This window comes from Falco rusticolus, chromosome 2, assembly GCF_015220075.1.
Source record: "Falco rusticolus isolate bFalRus1 chromosome 2, bFalRus1.pri, whole genome shotgun sequence".
Classification (NCBI taxonomy): Eukaryota; Metazoa; Chordata; class Aves; order Falconiformes; family Falconidae; genus Falco; species Falco rusticolus.
In genome coordinates this window covers 71,453,551-71,477,554 of record NC_051188.1, presented here as the reverse complement: position 1 = coordinate 71,477,554, position 24,004 = coordinate 71,453,551, and the positions used below count along the sequence as shown (strand labels likewise).

The 24,004-nt window shown below is 43.7% G+C and overlaps 2 protein-coding genes across 4 annotated transcripts in view; one reads left to right on the top strand and one right to left on the bottom strand.

Moving 5' to 3' along the window:
- GABRB3 (gamma-aminobutyric acid type A receptor subunit beta3) overlaps window positions 1-24,004 on the top strand; it is a 197,944-nt gene that overhangs the window by 9,757 nt on the left and 164,183 nt on the right. The window lies entirely within an intron of this gene.
- Window positions 1-24,004, bottom strand: part of GABRA5 (gamma-aminobutyric acid type A receptor subunit alpha5) — a 60,021-nt gene that overhangs the window by 17,665 nt on the left and 18,352 nt on the right. For all 3 annotated transcript variants that reach the window (XM_037377010.1, XM_037377009.1, XM_037377008.1), the window contains exon 7: window positions 11,904-11,986. In XM_037377010.1, coding sequence (XP_037232907.1) covers window positions 11,904-11,986 — 83 coding nt within the window. The remainder of the gene's footprint in view (window positions 1-11,903; window positions 11,987-24,004) is intronic.

Genomic DNA, 24,004 nt, shown 5'->3' with positions numbered 1-24,004 from the left:
CAACCTCCTTTCAGGTAGTTGTGGAGTTTGACAAAGTCTCCTCTGAGCCTCCTTTTCTCCAGGCTAAACAACCCCAGTTCCCTCAGCTGCTCCTCATAAGATTTGTGCTCCAGACCCTTCACCAGCTTCATTGCCCTTCGTTGGACACGCTCCAGCCTGTAAAATTCATTTTGAGACACATAATCTTGTAAAAGCCATTTTCTTCAGCTTTCCAAAGCAAGAAACAGGTGGAAGGCCCTGCTTAATTTTAGAAGTTCCAATTCATAGGGGAAAACTCTAAACGTGACCCACCTTAGAGCTCAAAAATATAAAGCAAAGGGAAAAAAACCCCCACCCTTATGATTTTGCCTGAAAGCAACTTTGTGATTTTGGATGTGTGATTCATGATTAGCCTAGGCAAGGCTGCTGACTGCTTTAATACAATAAATTGACTATTTGCAAGCTGGTACACTAAATCACGGTCATATCAATGACGAATGTAACTTGAATACTAATGAACAGTTGTCCTGATAATTCAGTCACTCACAGGATGCTATTGCACCACTTATGAGCCCTGAGCTAGGAGCTGTGCAGAGTAATACAGAATGTCTCTCAAGGATGATTGTGGAGACAGCACAGCAATTTGAGCAATGACCCTTAAAGAGGTGTGCGTGTTTGCCACCATGTAAGCAGTACCACTGGTGACAGCATCAGCTCTTCCCTGCTCCATCCTGCTCGTCCATGTGGCCACAGGGGAGCAATCAGAGTAGCGCAGCTATTCCCTAAGCACTGGGGCTGCAACTAGGACTGAGTCCTTGCTATGAAATCTGACAATACAGGAGCCTAGATTAAAAACCAGGCATGGCACACCAAACTGAGCTGTGTGTTCTGGGGTGGCAGGTCCTCAGGCTCCACTCAGAAAAGGAGGAAAAAAAAACAGCAAAGAAAAAGTTTTCATTTTGGGGCAGCACCTCAAGTGGCAACAGACACACAGGTGTAGACAGCTAAACTGTGCCACCCGTCGTTGTGGGATGCCTGCCACGGGTTGACTGAAAGGGGTGACTAAACAGGGTCCTCTGCGGGTCTGTCACACATTCAGGTGCTCCAAGGTATGAGGGAGCACCAGGTCATCTTCCCAAAGTCCCTGCTTTCATCTGGGAGCTAACGTTAGGGAGCAGGTGATGCCTGCCTTCTTTTGCTTCTTCCCATTTCTTCCTCTTGTTGCAGTCAATATTTATAACACAACTTCTTGCTTTATTTTCAGATTTAGTGCTCACTGTCTTGATCTAGAACTAATCTGAAAATTGATATTACACCACATTTTAATGGTCGCTACACAATTGCTTTTCATATGGAACTGGTCAAAATCTGGTATTCCAGCCTCTGATGCTTTCTTTTTTCCTGTTACAGCCAATATAAATATCTGCTGCAAGAAGACTTAGAGCAACGGGGCAGTAGGATGTGCTGGGATGACATAAAAATTTGAAATATCGTGGGACCTTCCTGACCCTATGCTGGTCTTTGTAGGCCAGGTATATGGTAACTCCAAATCAGTGGACCAGTTTGAGCTATGTACTAGTATTTAATGAACTTTGAATTTGCAATCACAATATTAGGCAGCTATATTAACTGCTTCATTAGAAAAAACAGCATGGTCATGAGAAAGATGTTAGAGATTTAATTTACTTTTTGCAAGGCAAACAAAAGTATCCTCCAAAGTGTGACTGACACCATTACTCACTTTGCATAGTACCTTACTCTCTAAGCAATCTTGATTGCAGTGGTGCACTCATTTTGCAAGCTGCTGCATAATATCAGCAAAGCTAATGCGATCAGCTCTCCAGGAGTATCACTTTGAGGAGTTTCTTTTGAGAAATGCAGAGTGAATTTTAGAAAATACTCCATGTGATCTTGTTGTGGCGGATGCCTTCACAAATGTGGTATTTTTGGCCACATCTAACACCACAGAATGAAACCGTGACCTCCCGGTAATCAACAGATGTTCTTCCCACCAACTTGCGTGGCACCAGGAACCCACCCATCATAGTTAGCCTATCTGCTGAGCTTACCATTCAAAGCATCTTCACTGACCTGAAACCAGCCAAGAGTGATTGAGACTACTTGAAGAACTAAATACACACCTCTGTTTCTGAAACCAGTCCCTTAATGAAGACATTTACAAATTTCAGTAGTAATGCTGCATTAATAATACTGTGCGAACATGTAATCAATAGGTATGTAGAGACAGCAGGCTGAAATATTATTCCGACACTTTAATACTGCTCTGAGATTTCAATCACTAGAATTTATTCCCAACACCTGAGGTGCAGTCATCTAGAACTCAGAAGCTGAGTTATAAACTCCTACCGGGGAGTACAGCCTGGTGTTTAAGAACCTCCCGAGGCTGTCGGTTCAGCCTGCCCAGCCTCAGTGATGGGCACGAGGACCCTCTCTGAGGTGAGCAGCTGCTCACCAGGGCACTGCCATTTCGCCTCCTGTCTGCCACAGTATGTGGGCGTTTGTTCCCTCTTTGAGAACCGGCCCCTTCCAGTCACAGAGACCCAGGCCCAAAGGTGCTCACGGGACTTATTTTCCTTGTCCACCAGTAAAACATCTTATCTACAACCACCAGCTGACCTATTTTAGTCATCTGCTTTAGGAGGAGATTAACCTGAGTCTAAAAATATCTACTTTTCTCCCCTGACTATATAAGAGTGTGAGAGCGATCAGCTCAGCTGTATATATTTACTCTGCAGAAAGATAAATTTAGAAGGGAGGAATCCCAGCTTTGCTGACAGATTTATTGCTGGGATGCTTTCAGCGAAACAGCTAGCTGCTAGCACAGGCTGGCCATGAGGAGACTTTCAGTGGATATGATGGGGAATGGGGGAAAAAACAGAAGGCCTTCCAGGCTTTCCTTCTTCCCACTCCTCCTTCCCCCTCATTTCTTCATGGGGGACAACACGAAAAAAGTTTCCTTTGAAGAAGCTTGCTAAGCTGGGACTGCAGCAGCGCTAGATCACAGCCCGGGCTAACTTGGCTCTCTGTGTAGGGGAGGAGGCTGATGTGGGACCCAGCGGTGCTGGGGGAGGGCTCCCTGGCCCCACCACAGGCTGAGGTGTCATGAAGGAGCTGCCAGCCTGGAAACTGAAATCCAAATTGCAGCAGTGCCTTGCAGATTTGCCTCCCACCCAAATAAAAACCTGAGGCAAGTCGTTCTGTCATTAATGTACTGCAGCGGCAATGGGAGGCTCTAATTGAACCTGGAGACCCATAACGACAGAGGCAATAAAAGCAGGTAATGAACCGCTCTGTCTTTTCTCAGAAGAGACTTTAATTGCTCTTTGCCTCCTTTATCCCCACCTGCAACATGCTGGAGGAAGAGACCTACCAACCTCATATCAGCATCACGGGAATGATTTCAGAAACGTTTATGAAATGCTTACAAGCCATGAAAACAGCCACCTTAGGAAATAGCCATTAAAAACCTGGCTTGTAAAGCAGTGTAGCGGTATTTACCCCTTTGTCCCATTTACGAATAATATCCCATTTACCAGTGGCACAAACCCGTGATCCACGGCTGGCAACTGTAAACCCTCGCTGTGCCTTTTGGGGCATCACGGGCCCAGCAATGCCTTTTGCAGGTTTGCACCCAAGGGTCATTTGAAAGCTTAAGCACAGAGTCTCTGCATGTTGTCATCTACTGCTGACAACTCAAACTGAATCACTGTTTTCCTGCAGTCAGGCAGTTGCACAGCCTTTAAATTTAGGCTGAAATCTCCAGAGTGGGAAATGCATGCTGATGTTTGTACCATCAGCAAAGCACCTGGATCTCCACGCTGCTCCACCACAACTGTGCTTAGATCTCTTTCCGGTGAGAAAAAAACCACTTGCTGAGTATCTCCACACCAATTCCTTCCCCTGCTTGAACTTTTGGTTCCTTGAGCTTGAAAACACCACCGGTCGAGCTTTCCCCCCAACCCCAATGTACATGGGCCACCTCCCGACAAGGAGGCTGCCCCCCGGGCAGGCTGTACGCAACCTTCCAGCAGCGGCCACTCAAGGGGCTCTCTGCAGCACTTACGAAAGCTGCTACTGGTGGCCCTGGGAGGCGTCCCTTACCGGTACAAAAAAAGGGTTTCACTAAAGGTGATCCAGCCTGTGCAGTGGCTGCTCCAGGCTGGTAGGGAGCCAAGCCCTTGGCTGCTGCACGCCAGCAGAGTTTGCAGCCCTGGGTCAGCGCTGGTTGCGAGGCGGGTGGGAAAGACAACAGCTTTTTTGGATGACGTGTCAAATGCCCTGTGTGAGCTAGTGTTCTTTCTGATCTTCCTTTTTCACTCTGTTATGAACCTCAGGGGGAAAAACTCACTGGCTTCTGAACAGGGGGTGACCAGAAGTAGGCAATGACTGACTACAGGGATGGGCACTGTTTCACATGAAAGCAATCACACCCCCAGAGGGCTAGAAGGTAGCAAACACCGTGTTTTTAATGTATTTTAAAAATTACCTCTGTGCAACGAGTAACCATGTATATGTGACAAAGCCTTTGAAAAATTAATTAATGGCAGTGACTGCAAATGCTTGAAGAGGACACTATCAGTTTCTCCAGCCTTTTCTGGAAAGTTCTGAATGTGCATCATTGTAACGGGTGAAGAAAAAACTGACCAACCTGATAATTCTGGGGAGCTTTCAGAAAAGGACCCTTTTGCCTTTTGTCACACTAAAAGGTATCACTTCTATGAGAAACCTGCCAGACAAGTGAGAAGTTAGTCATATTAATTTGCAAGTTCTGATGCAGACTGGGGTCCCATAACAATAGCTGCTGCAGAAACCCACACCACACAGTCCAGGCCCAGAACCCTATGTTTTAATTTCTAAGTAGATTTGTGTTAAGAAAACTTCTTAGATCTCTGAAATAATTGAATATTACAGCATTTTCTTTTACACACCGTGCTTGCTGAATGTCCTGCCCTTTGGGAGCTCTAGGCTGCATTGCCCCACCCTGACTGTGGGACTCAATGCAAGGATGAAGCTGCCGGCATCACTGGCTGCCCAAAATGCTGGATTAAAGAGGTGTCTATATTGCTATACATGCATATCTGAAATGAGCACAGGCTATGTTGCACCACCTGTGAGAAGGCTTAAGCACCTATTGGTATAACCCACTCCACTCAATGCAGGAAGAACAGCACAGCTCATACAAGCTGCTTGCAGAAATGGTGGAGTTGTCTCTGTACTGAAGAGCCCTAATGACCATTTTACTAAAGATCGTTTGAAAAGGATCCTTTGGGGCCAGGCTCTTTTCAGTGGTGCCCAGCAACAGGACAAGGGCAATGGGCACAAACTGAAACATAAGAAGTTCCTGCTGAATATGAGCAAGAACTTCTTTACCTTGAGGGTGAGACAGCACTGGAACAGGCTGCCTGGAGAGTTCGTGGAGCCTCCTCTGGAGACATTCAAAATACGCCTGATGCGATTCTGTGCAACCTGCTCTAGGAGAACCCTGCTTTAGCAGGGGGTTGGATAAGATGTTTTCCAGAGGTCCCTTCCAACCCTGACCATTCTGTGATTATGTGTAAAACAGGACTTCTAGCAGGAACTGCTAAAATAGCACCTAGGAGAGATACAAAAGCTCACCACCACCATATGTAACACCTAACTAATCTACAGCAGTGACTGTTTCTCTTGATCAATGTACAACAGACTTTTTTATTCCTGAGCTAGTGATGTAGAGAACAAGAGAACAAGGGACTTCTAAGTTACTCTGACCAAGTTACAATACACTTATGTACATCTGACAAGTATTGCAGAAAAGTAGGAACATCTAAAATATGATTCACCTTGTCCTTAGGCAGGTATCAAAAATAGTTCAAATGTACCTTACTACAGAAGTACTTATTTCCTTTCAGTGGCCATAAAGAGAGTCTAGACAACTAACTGTGACATAGTTGTCTATCTAAAACTGTCGCAGATCCATCGTGTCCATTTTCCAAGGCTTTGCTGTCAGTGCAAGGCTTTTGATATGGGCCAAATCACCATGCTCATGCTGCAGCCGAGCATTTCCACGTCCCAGAACAGGCAAAAGCCCAGCAGATCTGGAGGAGTTTAGTGGAGCTTCGTGGCTCTAGTGAATCCCTATGATTTTGTGTTTCAGTCAGGAGTCTGTGTACTAGGGGCTTCTGAACTAAAAGATTCAATTTTTTAAACAATGAAGACCCATGAGTAGTCATGTGTCCACGATTTCTAGGAAGCTAGTGGCAAATACCAGCAATACCATTAGGTGGTCTCTACCTCCTCCACTTGGAGCGTTGGATGGAAAATTAGTTCAGGCTAGATGCCTATGCTTTACTAGCTAAACTTAATAAAATTACACCCCTGGTTCAAGCTAGTTGTCTAGACTGCCTGTCTGATGCTGCCACAGGCATCTTGCTCAGTGCGTCTGAGACCTGGCTTCCAAACAGCTGAAAATTAGGGGAGAAGAATTCCAACCAAAGTGGTGCGTTGATAACTGGTGATAACATGGGGCAGGAGGAGGGAGCAGAGAAATATATCAAATATTATATTAAATGCCTTAGCAATATTGAATTTTAGTATTCACCTAGCTTCATCTTATTTTAGTCATTCAATGTCCTTTGCGATGGAAGTGTCTAAGGAAGCGGTGATAAACCTTAGAAAAATGTATAAGGCGGCGTTACTTGAGGCAGCATGCCTCCCTTGACTTCAAGTAAAGCTTCTACATGCTGCATAAAGGCCAAACCTATCATTTCTGTATTAGCTGGCTTTTGCCTTAAATTGCAAAATCACAACTTAGTCTTGAACTCGGCCGCTCGGCATTTCACAGAGGACCTCCCTGGCCCCCTTCATGTGCCCTTCTGTAAAGAAGGCACTAACACGTCCTGGCAGAGTCAACAAGCTGTACTGCCTGTCTCAGCTCTCAGGAACCGACTCAGAAGCCCCTTATGGCCAGCTGTTAGGGAAGAGAAACAGAAAAGCTCTGCCTCTACACGGGGGACTACAGTTCCAGCTCTCCTTGGGAGCAACCCACGAAAACCTACCAAAGAACCATCTCCCTTTTCTGAAGTCTCCTAAAATTAACGTTTGTCTTTATTTATCATCCATTTAATTATATTCTTATACAAGGCTTCTACCCACAGGTTTTGGGAGGCTGAATACATTGTTTATCACCTTTTACTAAACCAGAATTAGAGTCTGTTTAGAACGACTCTGTTTTGAAATTCTTCCTGCACACCTGCAGTCCTTCTGCAGCTTCACAGGTGCTAATGAGGGGAAGCACAAAATCGAGAAACCTCCTGTAGGTGCCTTCACCTCAGTGCCTTCTCAGCATTACCAGGAAATACCACCCTTAGGGGAATTTTCTTAAAATACTTTTTTGGAGAAATTTCTCAGTGGCTGCAGGTCCAAAGATAGTTTGAAAACAGTGAGTGCCTTATTGTTAAGTGTTGCAATAATATCCTGGGATACTGGTGAAGTTACTGTCTCCTCATTACTCTGACCTTACCAGCCGCCTTGGAGGAAAAGAATTTGAGTGTGCCTCCTGCTACAGAAATAGCCTGTGCACTTTCCTGTATCAGAGACCACAGCAGACACCATGACTCAGTTTAAGCTGTTAAAAGGGAAGACGTACATACACTGTGTTAACTACTTTCTTTAGATGCTACAAATTGTACTGTTTTCTCACAGTCATCGAACTCCCTTTTTGACTGATGGGTTGATGCCTTTACCATCTTCATGACCAACTTAAATTCATCAGGAGTAAATACCAAGCCTGTTTTTCCTCTGCTTGTGAGCTAGGGGATCTCATTATTTTCAGAATATTCATTAGACTCTACTTACTCTAAAAATAGTACGGGGTTTTTTTTGCCAGCGAGTGACTAGTGGGCAGCAGCTTCATGCATTTATCCGTTCCACAATACAAGCTCTGATAACTATATGTACTCACACATTGTGCCTTCAAGAAACAGTTGCCATAAATAGATTCCATTTTACAGTATTTGACATTGTCAAAGCAGTGGTAAACATTCAGTAATAGCAATTAACTAATTCATCTTCAGGGAAACCCTGTGAGCTAGGTAACACTGATATAATTAACGCATGAGTAAAATGAGATTTAGGAGTTAAGTCAGTTGCCTGGGCAGAGGCCTTCATGGTCTAGTGGATTAGACATCTGTCTCTCCACCAAAGAAGTTGAGTCTAATCCTTTTTCTGACATTGATTTGCCATGTGACCTTATGGAAAGTCAATTAACTTCTCTGCCTCAGCCACCCTAGAGATAACGATGCTTACTTACCCGGTGACACATGGGTGTTTGGAAACTGTACTAAATGATACTTCTGATGTACTCTTAAGGCCTATCAGTGGAAGAGGTGAAACACTAAAGCTTCCTAGCTCTAATGTCCTTGCTACCTTACCTAATTCCTCCTCCTCATGCCAGAAATAGACTGGGGGTAAGGAGGAGTTTCTCAGACTATGATGCTGCTAGTGAAACTGCGGATGACATCAGGAAATTTCATCAGATCCTGTCTGACCAGCAAATTTATTTAGAGTGCAGGTCAGCGTTATAGTTGCAATGGAAAGTTTATTTTAAACTTGGCCATGGAAGAAGCCAGCATCCTTCCCATGCTGCCCTGAGCTAATGAACAGACTGCTCTGGCCATCCCCGCTGAGCACCCAGGCTTCAAAGGGAGCGGGGCCTCTTTGCAGGGACCCAAGAGCCTGTGCTTATGCACCATCCCCAGTTCTCTTGCACCTCTAATGAGATTTCTGCAGAATAATTTCTACAGGTGGCCTTATCACCAGCAGGGATGCAAGCCTGGAGGGAGAGTCCCCATGTATACACACCCCCTAGAGCAGACCCATCTTGCCCTCTCTGAGCACTGGGGACTTAAGAGGACTTACTTAAGAGGACAGCTAAAACCTGCTCTGTTCAGTTCATTAGAAGCCATCCTTGAACTTCTGTCCTCTCACCAGCACAGCTTTTCATGACGTGCCACAGAGCATTAAGAAATACTGCTTCTGTAGCTGGCGTTTGAACTGCCCAGCAAGTATTTAGGCTAGTGGTGTGCTCAGGTAACTTTATGTCTCTTTTCCCATATTCAACCTTGATTTTAATTATTTCTACAAAATATTTTGTTGCTACATATAATGCTGCCTAGGCCCACAAAATCTCCCACAATTCTAATATAGCAAGAAACCAGTCAAACGGGACATAAGAATTCAACATTTACCTTTATTTCTGTCAGCAAGATTAACATTCCTTCTTTAAAATTAAAGGAAATGTCAGGGCTTTTCCCCTTTTGCTTGCTGAATTGTAGCAAGTATGGTGAACGCTTATGCAGCCCGAAAAATAATAACCTACTTCTGCCTCTGATGTGGCACCAATTACTTCTTGGCATCTTTTCTGCTGCCGATCCACCCGTGCACTGGCTGCTTTGTTTCAGTGTCCTGATCTCTCCACCCTCTGAGCAGTTAGCATTCGTCTCTTCCACACCCTCCCAGCTCCATCAATAATGTCTTTAACACTTACTTTGATGCTATTCCTTGAGGTTTTTCAAAATCCATCTTGGAAAGAAGACCATTAAATAGAAACCCTTTGGGGAAAGACAGGGAGGAAAGCTAAAGCAGAGAGGGCATGTGTTTGTGTGTAATATACCCCTGTAGGCTTTCCTCCTCCAGGCTGCAAGCCTGGAGACGACTTAACGCAAACGCCTACTGCTGTAAATAGGGAACAAATATTGTATCCTCCTAAAATAGATCAGGTTAATTCAAACCCTGACTTATTGGCTGCTACTTGCGCAAACATCTGCATATTATATCCAAGTAAATTACTAATGGGCTGCCAGACCAGTAATACAGATATTCCCAAGGCTGAAAGACTGTCTATGGCTTGTCCCTATGCATTTACTTACTGCAGAGAGTACCGGTGTGGACTAGGAAAGGGCAAATGGCTCCGTGTCTACACACTGTGGAAGAACTTAAAGGTGACTTGCAGTAGATTACAAAAGACACTCTAGGATTGTATACTGAGCATGGCAAGGAGCATGAACTAAAACCATATTCAGCCCTCAGATGCCTAAAATATGACTTTTCAGTACTGTTTATTTCCCAGGTTAAAATTACCTGTGTGCTAATAGGTGATTAATATGTAACCCATTTGCCACAAGCAGAATATATAATTGCACTCAGACAGACTGTTGAGGTTTTTTTCAAATGCTTTTGTTCAAGATTGCACTCCTTCTAAGTGTTTGTAGCTTATCTAGTAATGTTATCTCCTGCACTTCCATATTTAGGTTTTTTTCCTTTTGTCTTACTATATGGAGAGTTAGAACTTGTACCTCACTGAACCTAATCTACTAATACATTGAAGCATTCATTTAACTTTAAGGTTGAACTTCAGATCCCTGCTGCATCAGATTCTTTGTTTAAATATGTACATTTTAGTTTTATATTGCATATTTTGCAAGATTTCATAAAACTGTCCAACATCCCAGTTCTATAGTCTGCACTAGAGACTAACAGGTGTGACTTCAGCTTTATCTATGAATACAGTAAAGACTATGTAACACCAGGAAGGACAATTTATTTTTCTTTTTAATCTTAATTCCTTCCAGTAACTTTTGTTTAACTCTATATACAAACAATGACAGTTTCCTGTGAAATGTTTTCCAATTTTTAAGTTTGGAATGAAATGGATAGTTTGCATATATTTTTTAAAGTTGAATGTATGGGTGTATGGACCTTCAGAATTATATCAGTTTTGCTGTAAATTAATGTGGCTAAAGTAAATGGACACACCTGAACCTGCAGTGACCTTGTAAAATACTGGTGGCTATTAGATGAAACTGGATCTATCTGGATTGGAAGAGGGAAGGGAAATCAGTTCATCTTAAGTTTGGTAGTTTGGTAATCACTACTGTAAACAGTGTTTTTACTTCTTAGTATGATCACCAGAAGACAATGCATAGCCAGTATTAAACCAGGGCAGATAACAGACGATAAAGGCAAAGCTTAATCTTGCTAGGATTAGTGACTCTAAATTGATATGACTGAAAAAACAGTGAAAAATGCTGAAGTTAACCGGCTTCAGGGACTAGCAAAATGCCTTGCCTGGTAATTTTCAAAAGTCTTTAGAGACACTGATTGCACCTGGAACCTCTGATTTGATTAACAAAATAAAAAATGTCTACTGTAGTAGCCTCATCTGTGCTTTAATTAAGAGCTTTGTATTTAAATAGAACCATCTGATGCCCTGAGGTTATTTTTAAAGTAAGCTTCTGGCAAGGCAGGAGTGTGGTGGATTACAGGCTTGGAACTGAGGAAAAAACATCGTTCAGCATACAGTTTAGAATAATGTGTGCATATATACAAATACATCTGTATACATGTAACAAGATACAGGACTGGATTTATTAAAGCCAAATGGAAAGATATTTCCTCTTTTAGTATTCTAGATCCCTTTTAATACATGCAATGTAGATATTGCACTGCTGTCTGATTTGTGTAAATACCACAATAGCACATCAATCTGACCTGTCCAATAAAAGCTCCATTTCTCTACAAATGTAAAACCAAGTTATCAACTTAGTTGTCTGCATCTACTACTCCATTTAACAGTGGCTGTTATGCTTGATGCGGATATATAAGACATATCACCTTATCAGCTCACCATTTATCATGGAGCACGCGTAAGCTGAAAAGCAGCAGTGCCAGATAAAGCACACTGATGGAAAACGAGCGGCAGGGTAGCAGCAGGGGTGGCAGACTGGGGGTGCTAATAAGCACTGTTAAAAGGGGATGGGGCAGGGGGGGCAGGGGAGAAGAGTGAACAATTTAGACAAGACATAGCTGAACTTGAAAAGCCAGATAACAATGGATTTTTCTAGTTCTTATTTCAGAAGGGAACTTACAGCTTCCAAATTTTAATGGGCAAGCATGTGCATCCATGGGGAAATCTTCAAGCTGCATGGGACATTCAGCAGAGATGGTCAATCTGTGGGAGAGTAAAAAGAAAACACATCACTTTTTTTCAGCGTTTTCCCTTTAGGGCTCTTACTGCGATCCAGGAGCGCTGGCACAAGCAAGCTTTCCTGAAGGCTCCTCACTCCTCCTGGAATCACAGCAACCCCCTGTTAAAATGAATGTGAGATAAACCAGGTGGGCCACTGTGCATGCATGATGTAAGCCTTATCTAGTAACTCTAGGACAAGTGAAATGATTTTATTTATGTAAGCTGTTCCAATAAGATCATTCTTTCTTATTACTGTGTGAAGGAACTCCTGTGCTGGAGCTTCTGCCATGCGCTTTATACTTATCTGCTCTCTGTAGATAGCTGCGACTGGACTAGGAATTTGGCTCCTGAGTGTAGCACTGTTATAGACATAAAGAAGCACTGACTTTATATATAGATGTAACTATTTAAATACATAAAGATAAATACTTGTGTTATATTAATACTTAAGTATATAATATATTGATAACTATATATAAAGTTACATATAAAGTCAATGACATATATATATGAATTTATGTAGCACTACAGTTAGCTTCTGTGGAAATCACATAGTATTGGGGCAGCCCATTTCATTTCAACATACTGTGAATTACCTGGGCACTTTGTCGGGAAAAAACAACAGGGTCATTTTCCCCAGCCTATTGCCTGGGGAAGCAATTCTATCCTGGACTGCCCTGCCACTATGTGGAAATTCAGGAGCTACAGTGAACGTAGGGGTTAGGGAAGGAAAAACACTTAGGAAAAAACAAACGTATCCCATGGATGTTCTGTATGATTGACAGATTAAGCTGAAGGCAAAGAAAAGTCCAAGGTAAATTTCTGAGCAGTGCAATATCAGTTATATTGATATAAAACACATCAAATGTATCAAAAGAGCCAAAGCTTACTTTTCTAGGTGCATGCAACACATAGCACAGTGGGAATCTGTTTTGATTATGCCATTTTGATATTTGCATAATACAGATGGTTTTCTCAGGACAGTGAGGTTGCAAATCTCATTTTATATTATGAATACCCTTATGGCTTTCTTGTTTTATGCTGCCGTTCTGCCTCAGAGGTAACAGACCAGAGACACCCAAAGCCTCACAGGCTTCCCGGTGCTGGGGTGATGCAGGGCTTTGCTGGAGGGCAGCCTGGTTCCTTACCAGACTGCTGCGTGGAGGGCAAAAATCTGCAGAGAAATCCACAACACCCTACTACCCGAATGCAGAAAGTACCCATTGCTATCACAACAGCTGCATGTATACATACTCCTCAGCTATATACACTCACTGCTTCATATTAGCACACCAAAGTGAGTATTCTTGCTACAAGAACTTCTATCCAAAGGGATCATAAAGGGTAACAATCTGTCCATGTACAGATGGCACAGCATTCAGTCAGTCCAATTCAATACAACACAATGATGCCTTGCCGGGGCACTCCAGCTACATGGACAATAAACTGGGGGAAAGAGCTCCGCTCTCTGCCAAGGCACAGAAACCTGGAGCTTTACCAATAGCTGGAAATGGCAAAATAAGCACAGAGAAATGCAATAGTATCTATCATTGGCTAGAGATTATATCATGACGATAAGCTGGGAAACAGGGAGGGAAAAAGGCAAACTGCAAACAGTAATGGAAAATGTAAAGATAATACACCATATAAAGCAAAAGGAAAAAAAACCAGTTCAGAACAGAGATAATGTATTGCTTGGTAAGAACAGACAGGAAGTCTACAACATAGAAAAGAAATTACCGAAGCCTGAGATACCTGCCCTTAGGCAAAACTGTTCTTGGACTTCATTTTTGTAAAAGAAATTTCAAAATCACTAAAATAGAGAGTTGTGTGCAGTGGAGACTGCCCTTGGGCAACAAAGCCAGCAAAGCCACAGTCACTGAGAGTGCTATGTGGATGCATTATGAACAAGCTGGTTCTAGTAGCATCATGCCCAGAATTATTGAATCATAGAATCATAGAATGGTTTGGGTTGAAAGGGACCTTAAAGATGACCTAGTTGAAGCCCGCCTGCCATGGGCAGGGACACCTTCCACCAGACCAGGTTGCCCAGAGCCCCATCCAGCCTGGCCTTGAACACTGCCAGGGATGGGGCATCTACAACTTCTCTGGGCAGCCTGTTCCAGTGCCTCAGCACCTTCATAGTGATGAATTTCTTCCTAATATCTAATCTCAATCTACCCTCTTTCAGTTTAAAGCCATTACCCCTTGTCCTATCACTGCATTCCTCCTTGTGCTATCACTACATGCCCTTGTAAAAAGTCACTCCTCAGAGCCTTTGCTTCTCCACGCTGAGCAACCCCAACTCTCTCAGCCTGTCTTCATAGTAGAGGTGCTCCAGGCCACTGACCATGTTTGTGGTCCTCCTCTGGACTCAGTCCAACAGGTCTATGTCCTTCTTGTGTTGGAGGCCCCAGAGCCAAATGCAATACTCCAGGTGGAGTCTCACAAAAGCAGAGTAGAGGGGGAGAATCACCTCCCTCTGTGTTGCTCACATTTCTTTTGATACAGCCAAGGATACGGTTGGCTTTCTGGGCTGCAAGCACACATTGCCAGGTCATCTTGAGCTTCTTGTTTACCAACATCCCTAACTCTTTCTCAGGGCTCTTCTCAATTCATTCTCTGCTCAGCCTGTGTTTGTGCTTGTGATTGCCCTGACCCACATGCAGGACCTTGCACTTGGCTTTGTTGAACTTCATGAGGCTCAGACAGGCCCACCTCTCAGCCTGTCAAGGTCCCTCTTGGATGGTGTCCCTTCCCTCCAGCGTGTTGACCACACCACACAGCTTGGTGTCATCATCAAACTTGCTGAGGGTGCACTCAACCCCTCTGTCCATGTCGCCAACAAAGATGTTAAACAGTGTTGGTCCCACTGCCAGCCCCTGAGGAATGCCAGTCATCACTGGTCTCTACCTGGGACATCAAGCCATTGACTGCAACAATTCGAGTGTGACTATCCAGCCAATTCCTTATTTACTGAGTGGTCCATCCATCAGATCCATGCCTCTTCGGTTTAGAGACAAGGATGTTGTGCAGGACAGTGTCTAATGCTTTGCAGAAGCATTTAGCACAAGCACAACTTGCATCCTTTTCATAAAAGTCACTCCAGTGGGTACTTGAAAGCAAGGCTACTATCCCTCCAATATATCATTATATTTTCTGTATCAAGTATTGCAAATTTAGTTTTTTTATACATTTGGAAACCTTGCTCCCAGTGCCATAAGAACGCTGGCATGCTTTACTGCAGTCCATCTCCTGTCTCTTTGTCTACCACCAGTTCAAGTATGTTGTTTCAAAGGCTGCAGCTTGACAACATTTTAATAGACACACTTGTCATCTGCAAACAGTGAAGGAGTGGTTCCCTATATTCATCTTACCCAGACAGCAGCTGTGGAATCAGGAAGTGAAGGAAAGTTCGATGCAGAATTATGAATAAGACCTTTTGTTTCATCTGATCGTCTTATGAATTGTATCCTGCTGCCTGCATCTCTGGAAATAATCTTTGTGTGTAATGAGGAAAACCTTAGACATTTCTCAACTGTAAGTGTGGAAGTGAAGATGAGGTGCATGAAGACTGTGGCCTAGTGGAATTTAATTAAGTCCCTCCAGAAATTACTTTTGCCTGTCTTAAATGAAAGGGTAACACGTAAGGCTGGAGGGCACCTGGCTGCCACTTTCTCTCTCAGAATCTGCAAAGACCCTGGTGGCGCCAGGGCCATTCCTGTACCCCCTCTGAATTCCTCATCCAGCAAAAGGTGGCGTAACCCTTCAAATGATGGTGCATGGTTCAGTCTTCTGGGTTTAGCTCACGGGTAGGGAGAACAGAGTCTGGCAGCTGCAAATATGCTTCAGTACAGCCCTTCCTTTCATTAACATGAATTCTTTGGATGAAGAAGTTCCTTTTGTTTGTTATCAGCAATATCTGCATGCTCCTTTCCTTTTTCCATGCTTCCATTCTAGGGCCACTCCTAGTCTGGCCATCTTAAACAAATGAACTAGCGATAGTTCTTCGTTACCAGTTATTCTTACAAGAGTATGGAGTTGAGCCTCCTAGGTAATTTTTAAAAGGCTCAGTGAACACTCCTAGCTACCTCTTAAAAAGTTTGCATTACTCAAGGTTTGTGAAGCATCTTGTAATAAGCAACACAATAGAAAACTGGACTGTAGGTTCCGACACACCACATAAACGTCACCACTTTGAACCTCTGCAGAGCACTCTGTGCTCAACAGGAGCTGTTCTTCATTACTGTGTGAGGACCTTAAAAACAATCACTGAACTGACTCCTGGTTCAAAGAGACTGGATGTTCTACTACAAATAGAAAAAATAAAGCAGCACAGCAGCCGTTTCTGACACTCTGGGGGCTGGAAGCATGGGTCACTGCATACAGATTTACTTCTAGGTGCAGGGTACAAACTCTATATTCAGATCATAGCTCCAGGAGTCACAAAGAAATTGGTACCTGGGCCTGCTCCTTCAAATACCACCTGTGGTGATATTTGCACACTTTGGCTTTTAACATTGTGTTAAAGCTTAGGTACCCTTTGCATATCCTAGTTTACACAGCTGATTATAACAAAATTACTCCCAGTTTGTATTTATTGAGAGAAGAGAAAGGAGGCCTTGGCATGCATACATGAAACAGCATTTGCTTAATTCTTTCAATATGGTCACTCCAGAACAATCTTGCTGTGCTCACTGCAGCACAGTTACCTAAGCTAGAGACAGTCTCCAAACCAGGACTTTTCTGTCACAGCACAAGCACTGCTCAAACTGCAGTTCTTCCCAACAGAAGCATTTAAAAGTTTCCCTCCTCCATCATCATTCTGTCTTAATAAAAGCCCCATGGGACTAGTTTCACTCAATCAGAGTTTTTGACAAGATTACAAGTGGCTGTTAAAGGTCATTTACAATGGGAGGATGAAACTTTGGTTTTATTGAAGTTAATGGTAAAATTCTCCCTGACTTCAGAGGGGCTGGTATTCACCCAAAATGTGTAACAAACTGTGGTTACAGCTGCTGATTTATTATTAACAACAAAACTTCACTTTCATAATGCTCCAAATACTTATACCACTATCCAAATATTAATCAACCAATAAAACACTACAGCATACCTTCACTATTTGAAAAAAAGAGTTAGGTCTACATATTATCTCATGTATCATCCACAGTTGCACATGAAAGATTCAAGAAACTTCATTACATATAGGCTTTAAGAACATAAAGTGATGTGATTACTTAAGTTCTATTTCAACAAAATATAGACCTGTAAGTGAATACCCATTGAAGAAAAGCATAACAATTCAAACAGCAAGATTTTTTGACTCATGAAAAGTCACCTTCAACCATTTCTACTGGAGAACTAAGCATGATGGCGCTTTCAAAATCCCATTGCTTTTTAATGAGAAGGCAGAGAAGGAGGTGTTAAAAGTCAAGAATGTGGCAAGGAAATAAATGCAGATGTTTGGGAGCCAGACATCCGCTGTGAGTGTGCTTCAAGGAGAGGTGGGAGCCCTTCGGCAGAAGTCCCGGAGGCACAAGGCACCCTGTCCCACAAAAGCCCATTTTAGGGTGCTGCAGGGGCCTCCCTGCTGTTCCTGTGATTTCCCCCAATGCAAGGAACATCTGCTCCTACTCATGGGAAAAGAGCTGAGAGACTGAGCAAAGCTGTCATCTCTCTGCTACCCTGGAAGTGCAGAAAACACTTTCTGGAGTATTATCTCCAGCTGCCAGGCAGGAGGTGAGGGCAGTCACCTGCCCGGGGAACCAACAGAGAGCGGCAGAAATTTGTTTTTTCTTATCAGTTACTAGCTTTAGTAGGCAAACAAATTAAAACATAGAGCTTTAGAAGGAGAGGGGAGCAGAAAGGCAGAGGCACCCGGAGAAGTTCACTCAAGATACTTGTTGAATAACAACAGTAACTGGTGAAAGGGACACAAGGAAAGCTTTATTGGCTCTGAGGTATGGAGCTGGAGAGATACAAAGCTCTTCTGCCTGTTTGCCCTAATCCCCAAACCAGTTCCACCTTCTTAGTTGTTTATTTCTGTGTGCTGCCCTTGTCCCAGTGCTGGCAACCAGTTACCCACCGTGGGGCTCAGGCCAGAGTGGGAGCAAAAGAGCCAAAGTGCCCTTCCCAACACAAGCCCAGCCATCACCATTTTCCTTAAAAAAAAGACAAAACGTTTGCTTGAAACTCATCTTGAATCTATCTCAACATCTCCCCAACATGCCAAAAGACTGAGGTGGATCCAGCCTTACCCAAGCCATACGCTGCCCCAAGGGGCGGGCTGGCTCCCTGCAAAGGGAGACCTCAAGGTTGGGTCAGACCCTTCTCAGAAGCCAACTCCAGGAGAATCATCCCTGGGTACCTACTCCAACAGGTCATCAGTAGAACAATTTGAGCCTTTACGGCATCTCCACTATGCACTTTCACACCCTCACGTGGACAAGAGAATAATGGAGAGTTGCTGGTTTGGGTTATACTTTTTCAAACTGTGAACACATTGTTTTCAGTTAGCCTGGACTCAGGATGTAACTATTCACCCCTTCTCCCACTGTGATGTCTTGGGAAAACTTCTATAACCAAACCGTTACTCCTTTCAAAGTGTTTTAAAGCAAGACTTGTTTCAGGTCCCAGCACCGTACGTGTGTAAACCAGGGAACTGATGTCTCCCTGTGTACCTTAAGTGAATGTAACATGTTCTTATATGTTCTTATATGAGCGTGCGCATGCACACACACACACACACAGACACAGACCTTTCTTGGTTCTGACACACAGTCGTAATGAACCCTGCTGATGGTGGTGATAGTGAGCTACCTAGCATAGCACAGAAGTGTTAGGATGTGGATACACGTTCAGTCACGCTACTGACAGCTGTGAAAGTCACCCTGAAGCCTGCCCCTGCCTGAGTGACTGTCCGCAACCTGGCTCAGGGGGAGAGAAGTGATTATTCTCAATAAATCAAACACTGCCTTGCTCACGAATCTCCACCACTGTGTTAGATAAGAGGCTAAAATATGGACTCAGGGCCTTGTTCTGCACCTCTACGTGGAATGTGGAGCCAGTTCACCACTGCTTCTTATTTATAACACCGGCTGTACTCTCATTTCCTTGGAATCCACCATACCAAGTGAACACAGGACAGAAATTAACGCTAGGATCTGGAGTGAAGTGGTCTGCACAAATTTCTGTGTTAGCCCATTTTTCCTTCATAACCACTCTACCAAGAATACTACCCTTTCACAACTTTCCTATGATGCTAAGATGTGTTATATTTATGTGACACCAAAATGTGCTTTGAAAATGCCACAGTGAAGGGACTATAGAACACTAAGAGCTCCAGTTACTGATGTTTTTGTGAGCAAATTCAGAGGCATGGTGTACTGGACAGCAAAACTCTCATTTTAAGCAAACCAAATCCTTAGCATAGCTTATGCTGAAGTGAGAAAACACGACTTTAATTGCCTAGATTAACTGTGCTGAAGACTAGATTATCCTGAGATGATCTGTGGTGGGCAGGATTGATCTCAAAAGCTGTGCCACTGTAGGAATGACCTCCCTGCATGTGGAGTACCCTGGCATACCCAGAGCACACTCTTAGGTGGGGGCAGGGGGGATGTTCAGCCTCTAGGCACAGAAAGAATGGAGAAAGGCAATGAAATAACCAATAGGACATTTAAATTATCTGATCTTTGATAGGAATTTGGGGGCTTATAGAAAGAATCACATTTCCAGCTCCTGGTAAAAGCTTATAACTGATAATGCCTTTCATTCTACAGTATTTCTTTAATACGCATAAAACCAGTGGACGGAGCATTGAGCTTACGCTTATCTATCTAATGCAAGGTGTCTAATGAAGTCCATAAGCAAGGCAAAACTTGCTGGAAGAAGCTCTGTTTTTTATCAGACTAACTGGTGCAGTCAAAACCCCAACCATTTTGCCAGTCAACTCCTTTATATTCTCAGCTTACAGACCTTACTTTCCTAAAGAAACTTTCAACCAATATGGCTATGCAGCTACGAATGCTACAGCACAGTATCACACCCATCTACTTAACAGTTTCACTTAAAAACCTCACCGAGCTTTCTCTCCTTGCTGGTCCCTAATCCATGATGAACTCTCCTTGACACCCCATGAGGAAGGCCTTCAGATCTCTCCTCTGCAGTAGCTTCTATTTTTACTGAATTCTTGAATCAAACCCCCAAACTCTAACTAGTACTAACAACACTGAGAAGCTGATGCAGTGGTTGATGCAGGTAAAATGGGAAACACCTCATCCAGCCCACCCTTCACTATGCTACGCCACATATTTCCACAAGCCTGCACATGCTACACGTTTTGACTACGATCTCCTCAGTGTGACCCTTTTGGTGGCACGTTCAGCTATGTGCTGACTGCAGTAAATACATTTATTCTTGAGGTGCTATGTAAGACTGAACTGTGAACTCCTCTCTGGCTCTCAAAAGAGGCCAGTCCCAGATGCTGGCAGAACCAGCCAGCGATGGCAATGCCTGGTGCCACCCGACTCACAGGGGGTCACCCAACCCCTGCTTTCAGTGGGAGAAAACCCAAGTACATGAGGAAGAAGCTCTCGCAGGCACCCTAGGCAATGCAGGCTGAGGAGTGATGGACATGCCACAGTGCATCTGTCCTCCAAACACCACCTGTTAGACGACTTGGTAATTGGTGCAGGTTTTCTGACAGGTCAAAGGGGCTTTTGTTCCTCCATTTCTGCCTGTTAGCACAGCACACGCTCCCCCCTGGGTGAGGGTTACTTGGCTGCACAGCCATCCTATTCCTTCCTCCCAGTTCACACAACCTTTATATTTGTATGGATAGGCACAATCTGCATGTAGTATTTTCTACAGAGAAAAATAAGCTGGATTTAGGAAGTATTAAGGGGTGGGGGCACACACCAGATGGGCAGTACCAGTCCATTTGGGCTCTCTTACATCTAGACTGGGGTGCACAGACACAGGAGGATAGGTAGAAGGGATTACTACCTGGCGACCCTAAATACAGAGCTGAAATCTTTGGTTATTTTCCACAGTTCAGACAAACAAACTAGAGCTCCAAAACATCTCACCACAGTTTCCTTTCAGCCACTGACATTTAACCCCAGCCTCTTCTTATTCACCTCACATTTCTATGTCCACCTCTCAGGTCACCCCTCATCAAGATCTGCCCTTTGTGTAACTTCAATGCTTCTCCACACCTCTGTGTGAAAGGGCCATGCATCACGCAATTTGATATGTTCTTCTGCAGGGAAACATGTGCATATGGCATATGCCTATTCGTATGTAGCCCTGCCCGTACACAGAGGACATTGTTTAACCATCCAAGCAGGACACTATTAGCTGGATTTTTTTGCCTTACTGCTGAAATGCTACACACTCCTCATCAACACAGCCATGAAGTGTCAGGTAAAGGGGCAGGCTGTGGGTGCTCGCTGCTCCAGGGAAAGAGCCTTCTGACCCCTCTGCTGTTTCACACCTTAAATAGTCATTGAACAGGCCTCAGCTTACCATCTCTTTGCTATTTATACCACCACCAGCACCAGCATCTGCTACACTGTAAGCACCCGTTTGCTGCAGTGCCATCTGAGGGAAGGAAGGGCTGAATCTCCCAGCAACACTTGACTGTCCACATGCTAAACCATGTTCAACAATGTACTTGGCTCCTTCTTTCCATCCAGATTTCCCCAGGAAGAAGATGCGGTTATGCAGCTGGATGGGGGCTCCCTGTTTCTATCAAGATCAGTGGGGTACTATCTCCCTCAGGGCATGCACCCCTGTGCCTCTGCATGCAAACAGGGACCGTGGACAGGTCAGCTCGGTGACACCTTCAGAAGAGACAGAAAAGCAAAAGCATATAGCATGGGTGAGATACATATTCTACCACTGGACTGAGCAAACCTAGAGATAGTGGCTTGAGTGTAAATTACGTTGAAATCAATTTGTGTAACTGATGCTTTTAAGATGCACATTTAATGGCAAGAACATACTAGGTATTTCTTATTTTGACTAAGGAGGTTTTGCTAATTTTCCTTTTCTTTTAGCTCAATCTCCAAGTCAAAACAATATTTTATATACATGGACAGGACACATGCATGCATTAGCCACTGAAGAGATGACTGTGGAGCAATGAGACAACCTTATGAAGTCTGACCGAGCCATGAAAATAATTCAGGGTTGGTCATCCCTTCTGGTCCCGAAGTTTCCTGGCCCAAATTCCTGAGAGGAGTATGCAAAGGGAAGGCCAGCCTCTCTTGCAGAAATTCTTCCCAAGTTTTTATACTGGCTATAGTGCATATAACGGACACAACCTCAGGATTTTAGCTAAAGCCTGGTAAAAAAGACTTGCTTCATCATTTAGAGCAATCAAATAGAAAAAACAGTTTGGAATTTTTTGAGTGATATAACCATGACTGTAAGGTACAAGTTTATGTATGTGGTTTCAGGAAATTTTAATTTAACAGTAGAAAATGGAATAAGTCAGGCTGAACATCAATATAAGATAAGCTAACATAGTAAGATCTTTTAGAAAGTAACTGAGGTCTCCAAAGGCAATGTCTTAAGACTTTTACAGAACAGAGTAGACAGAAGACTAGAAACAGGCACTGCCAGTGGACTGCTCATTAAATGACAAGCCACGCGCATTTTTTCATCTGCGCCATCACACCAAGACACTTTCCTGCAGAAAGGTTGAAGAAGCTAATGGGACAATGAAGACTATTTCTACCCATGCCCATTGCACAACTTTACTCAGCTATATATATTGGTATTTTGATTTGATGAAGTCTTCCAAGAAGGTTAAATTACCAAGAATTTCCTACAGGGTAACTCTGGTGTAACATGATCCAGAATTAATTTCTCACTCCACCCTAATATGTTCATCTGATCAGATGTTTCTGAAGCATCTTAGAGCAAGCCCTTCCTGTCTTCTTTTCTGAAGTAGCTTGGAGCCATTCTCCAGCCTCCCTAAGCCCTTTATTCCTTACACATATGCTTTTACTTTCTGACTACGTCAGATATCTATAACCTAATCTGCACTACTTTCTCGTTATTCCTGAGTGACCATTATCAGTACCAAGTATCCTGCTCCCCCAAACCTTTCTACCCTAATTTCTTGCAACACCTTATCTCACCTAAGCCCTCAAATGCATCTTCCTGATCCTGCACTCTCAACCTAGCCACAGGTACCCAGCACCCACCAGCAGTTCACTGACCTCCGGCATCCCTCACCAGATACCTCTTTCTTCACCAGCATTCTATGGGTTCTTCCCTTCATCTAAACAAGCAAAGGCAGAATTGAAAGTTATTGGGGTTTCTTGAGCTTCTAGGTGCACTATATTCCCCCCCTACACCCACCTAGACAAAGGTGGAGGACTGAACCCAATTTGAGTGCGCTCATGTGTGCTATGCTTGCACAGCCTTGGGCTTTATGTTGCATGGAGAGGAAACTCTGCAGCTCCTCTACAACACAGCTACAGGACCAGCTGCTGACTAGAACATCCCATAGTTTTAGGTGGCTGGCACACCACCTGTCTCCAAACTACATGAGTATGGGGATGGGAAACACCAGTGGAAATAAGTAGGATGGGACTCATGTCACCAAACACAGACATGGATAGTAACAGCAGGTACTATGCTCATTTTTTCTGCCACTGTGAAAAAAACAGGAACCTTCCTAGTGGAGTGAGTGGAGAGAAATAAGCATCTTTCATACTAAAGCAGACATCTGAAATAATGCAGACACCTAACTCCTTAAGAAAGTCCCTCCCCTGCACTGGGAGCAATTCTGAGCCAAGAGGCTCAGCTGCAGCCGTCAACATTACATATAAGTAAAATAGCTGAGGTGAATCCCACCCATCCTGCCTGGTGCACTCCATCACAGCGTATTTTAGACTACTCACTGGCAGTCTGATGTTTCAGCACAAACATAAATGTACTTCAGGGAATGGTATTTCCGATTAGGCAGATGAAGATTCCAGT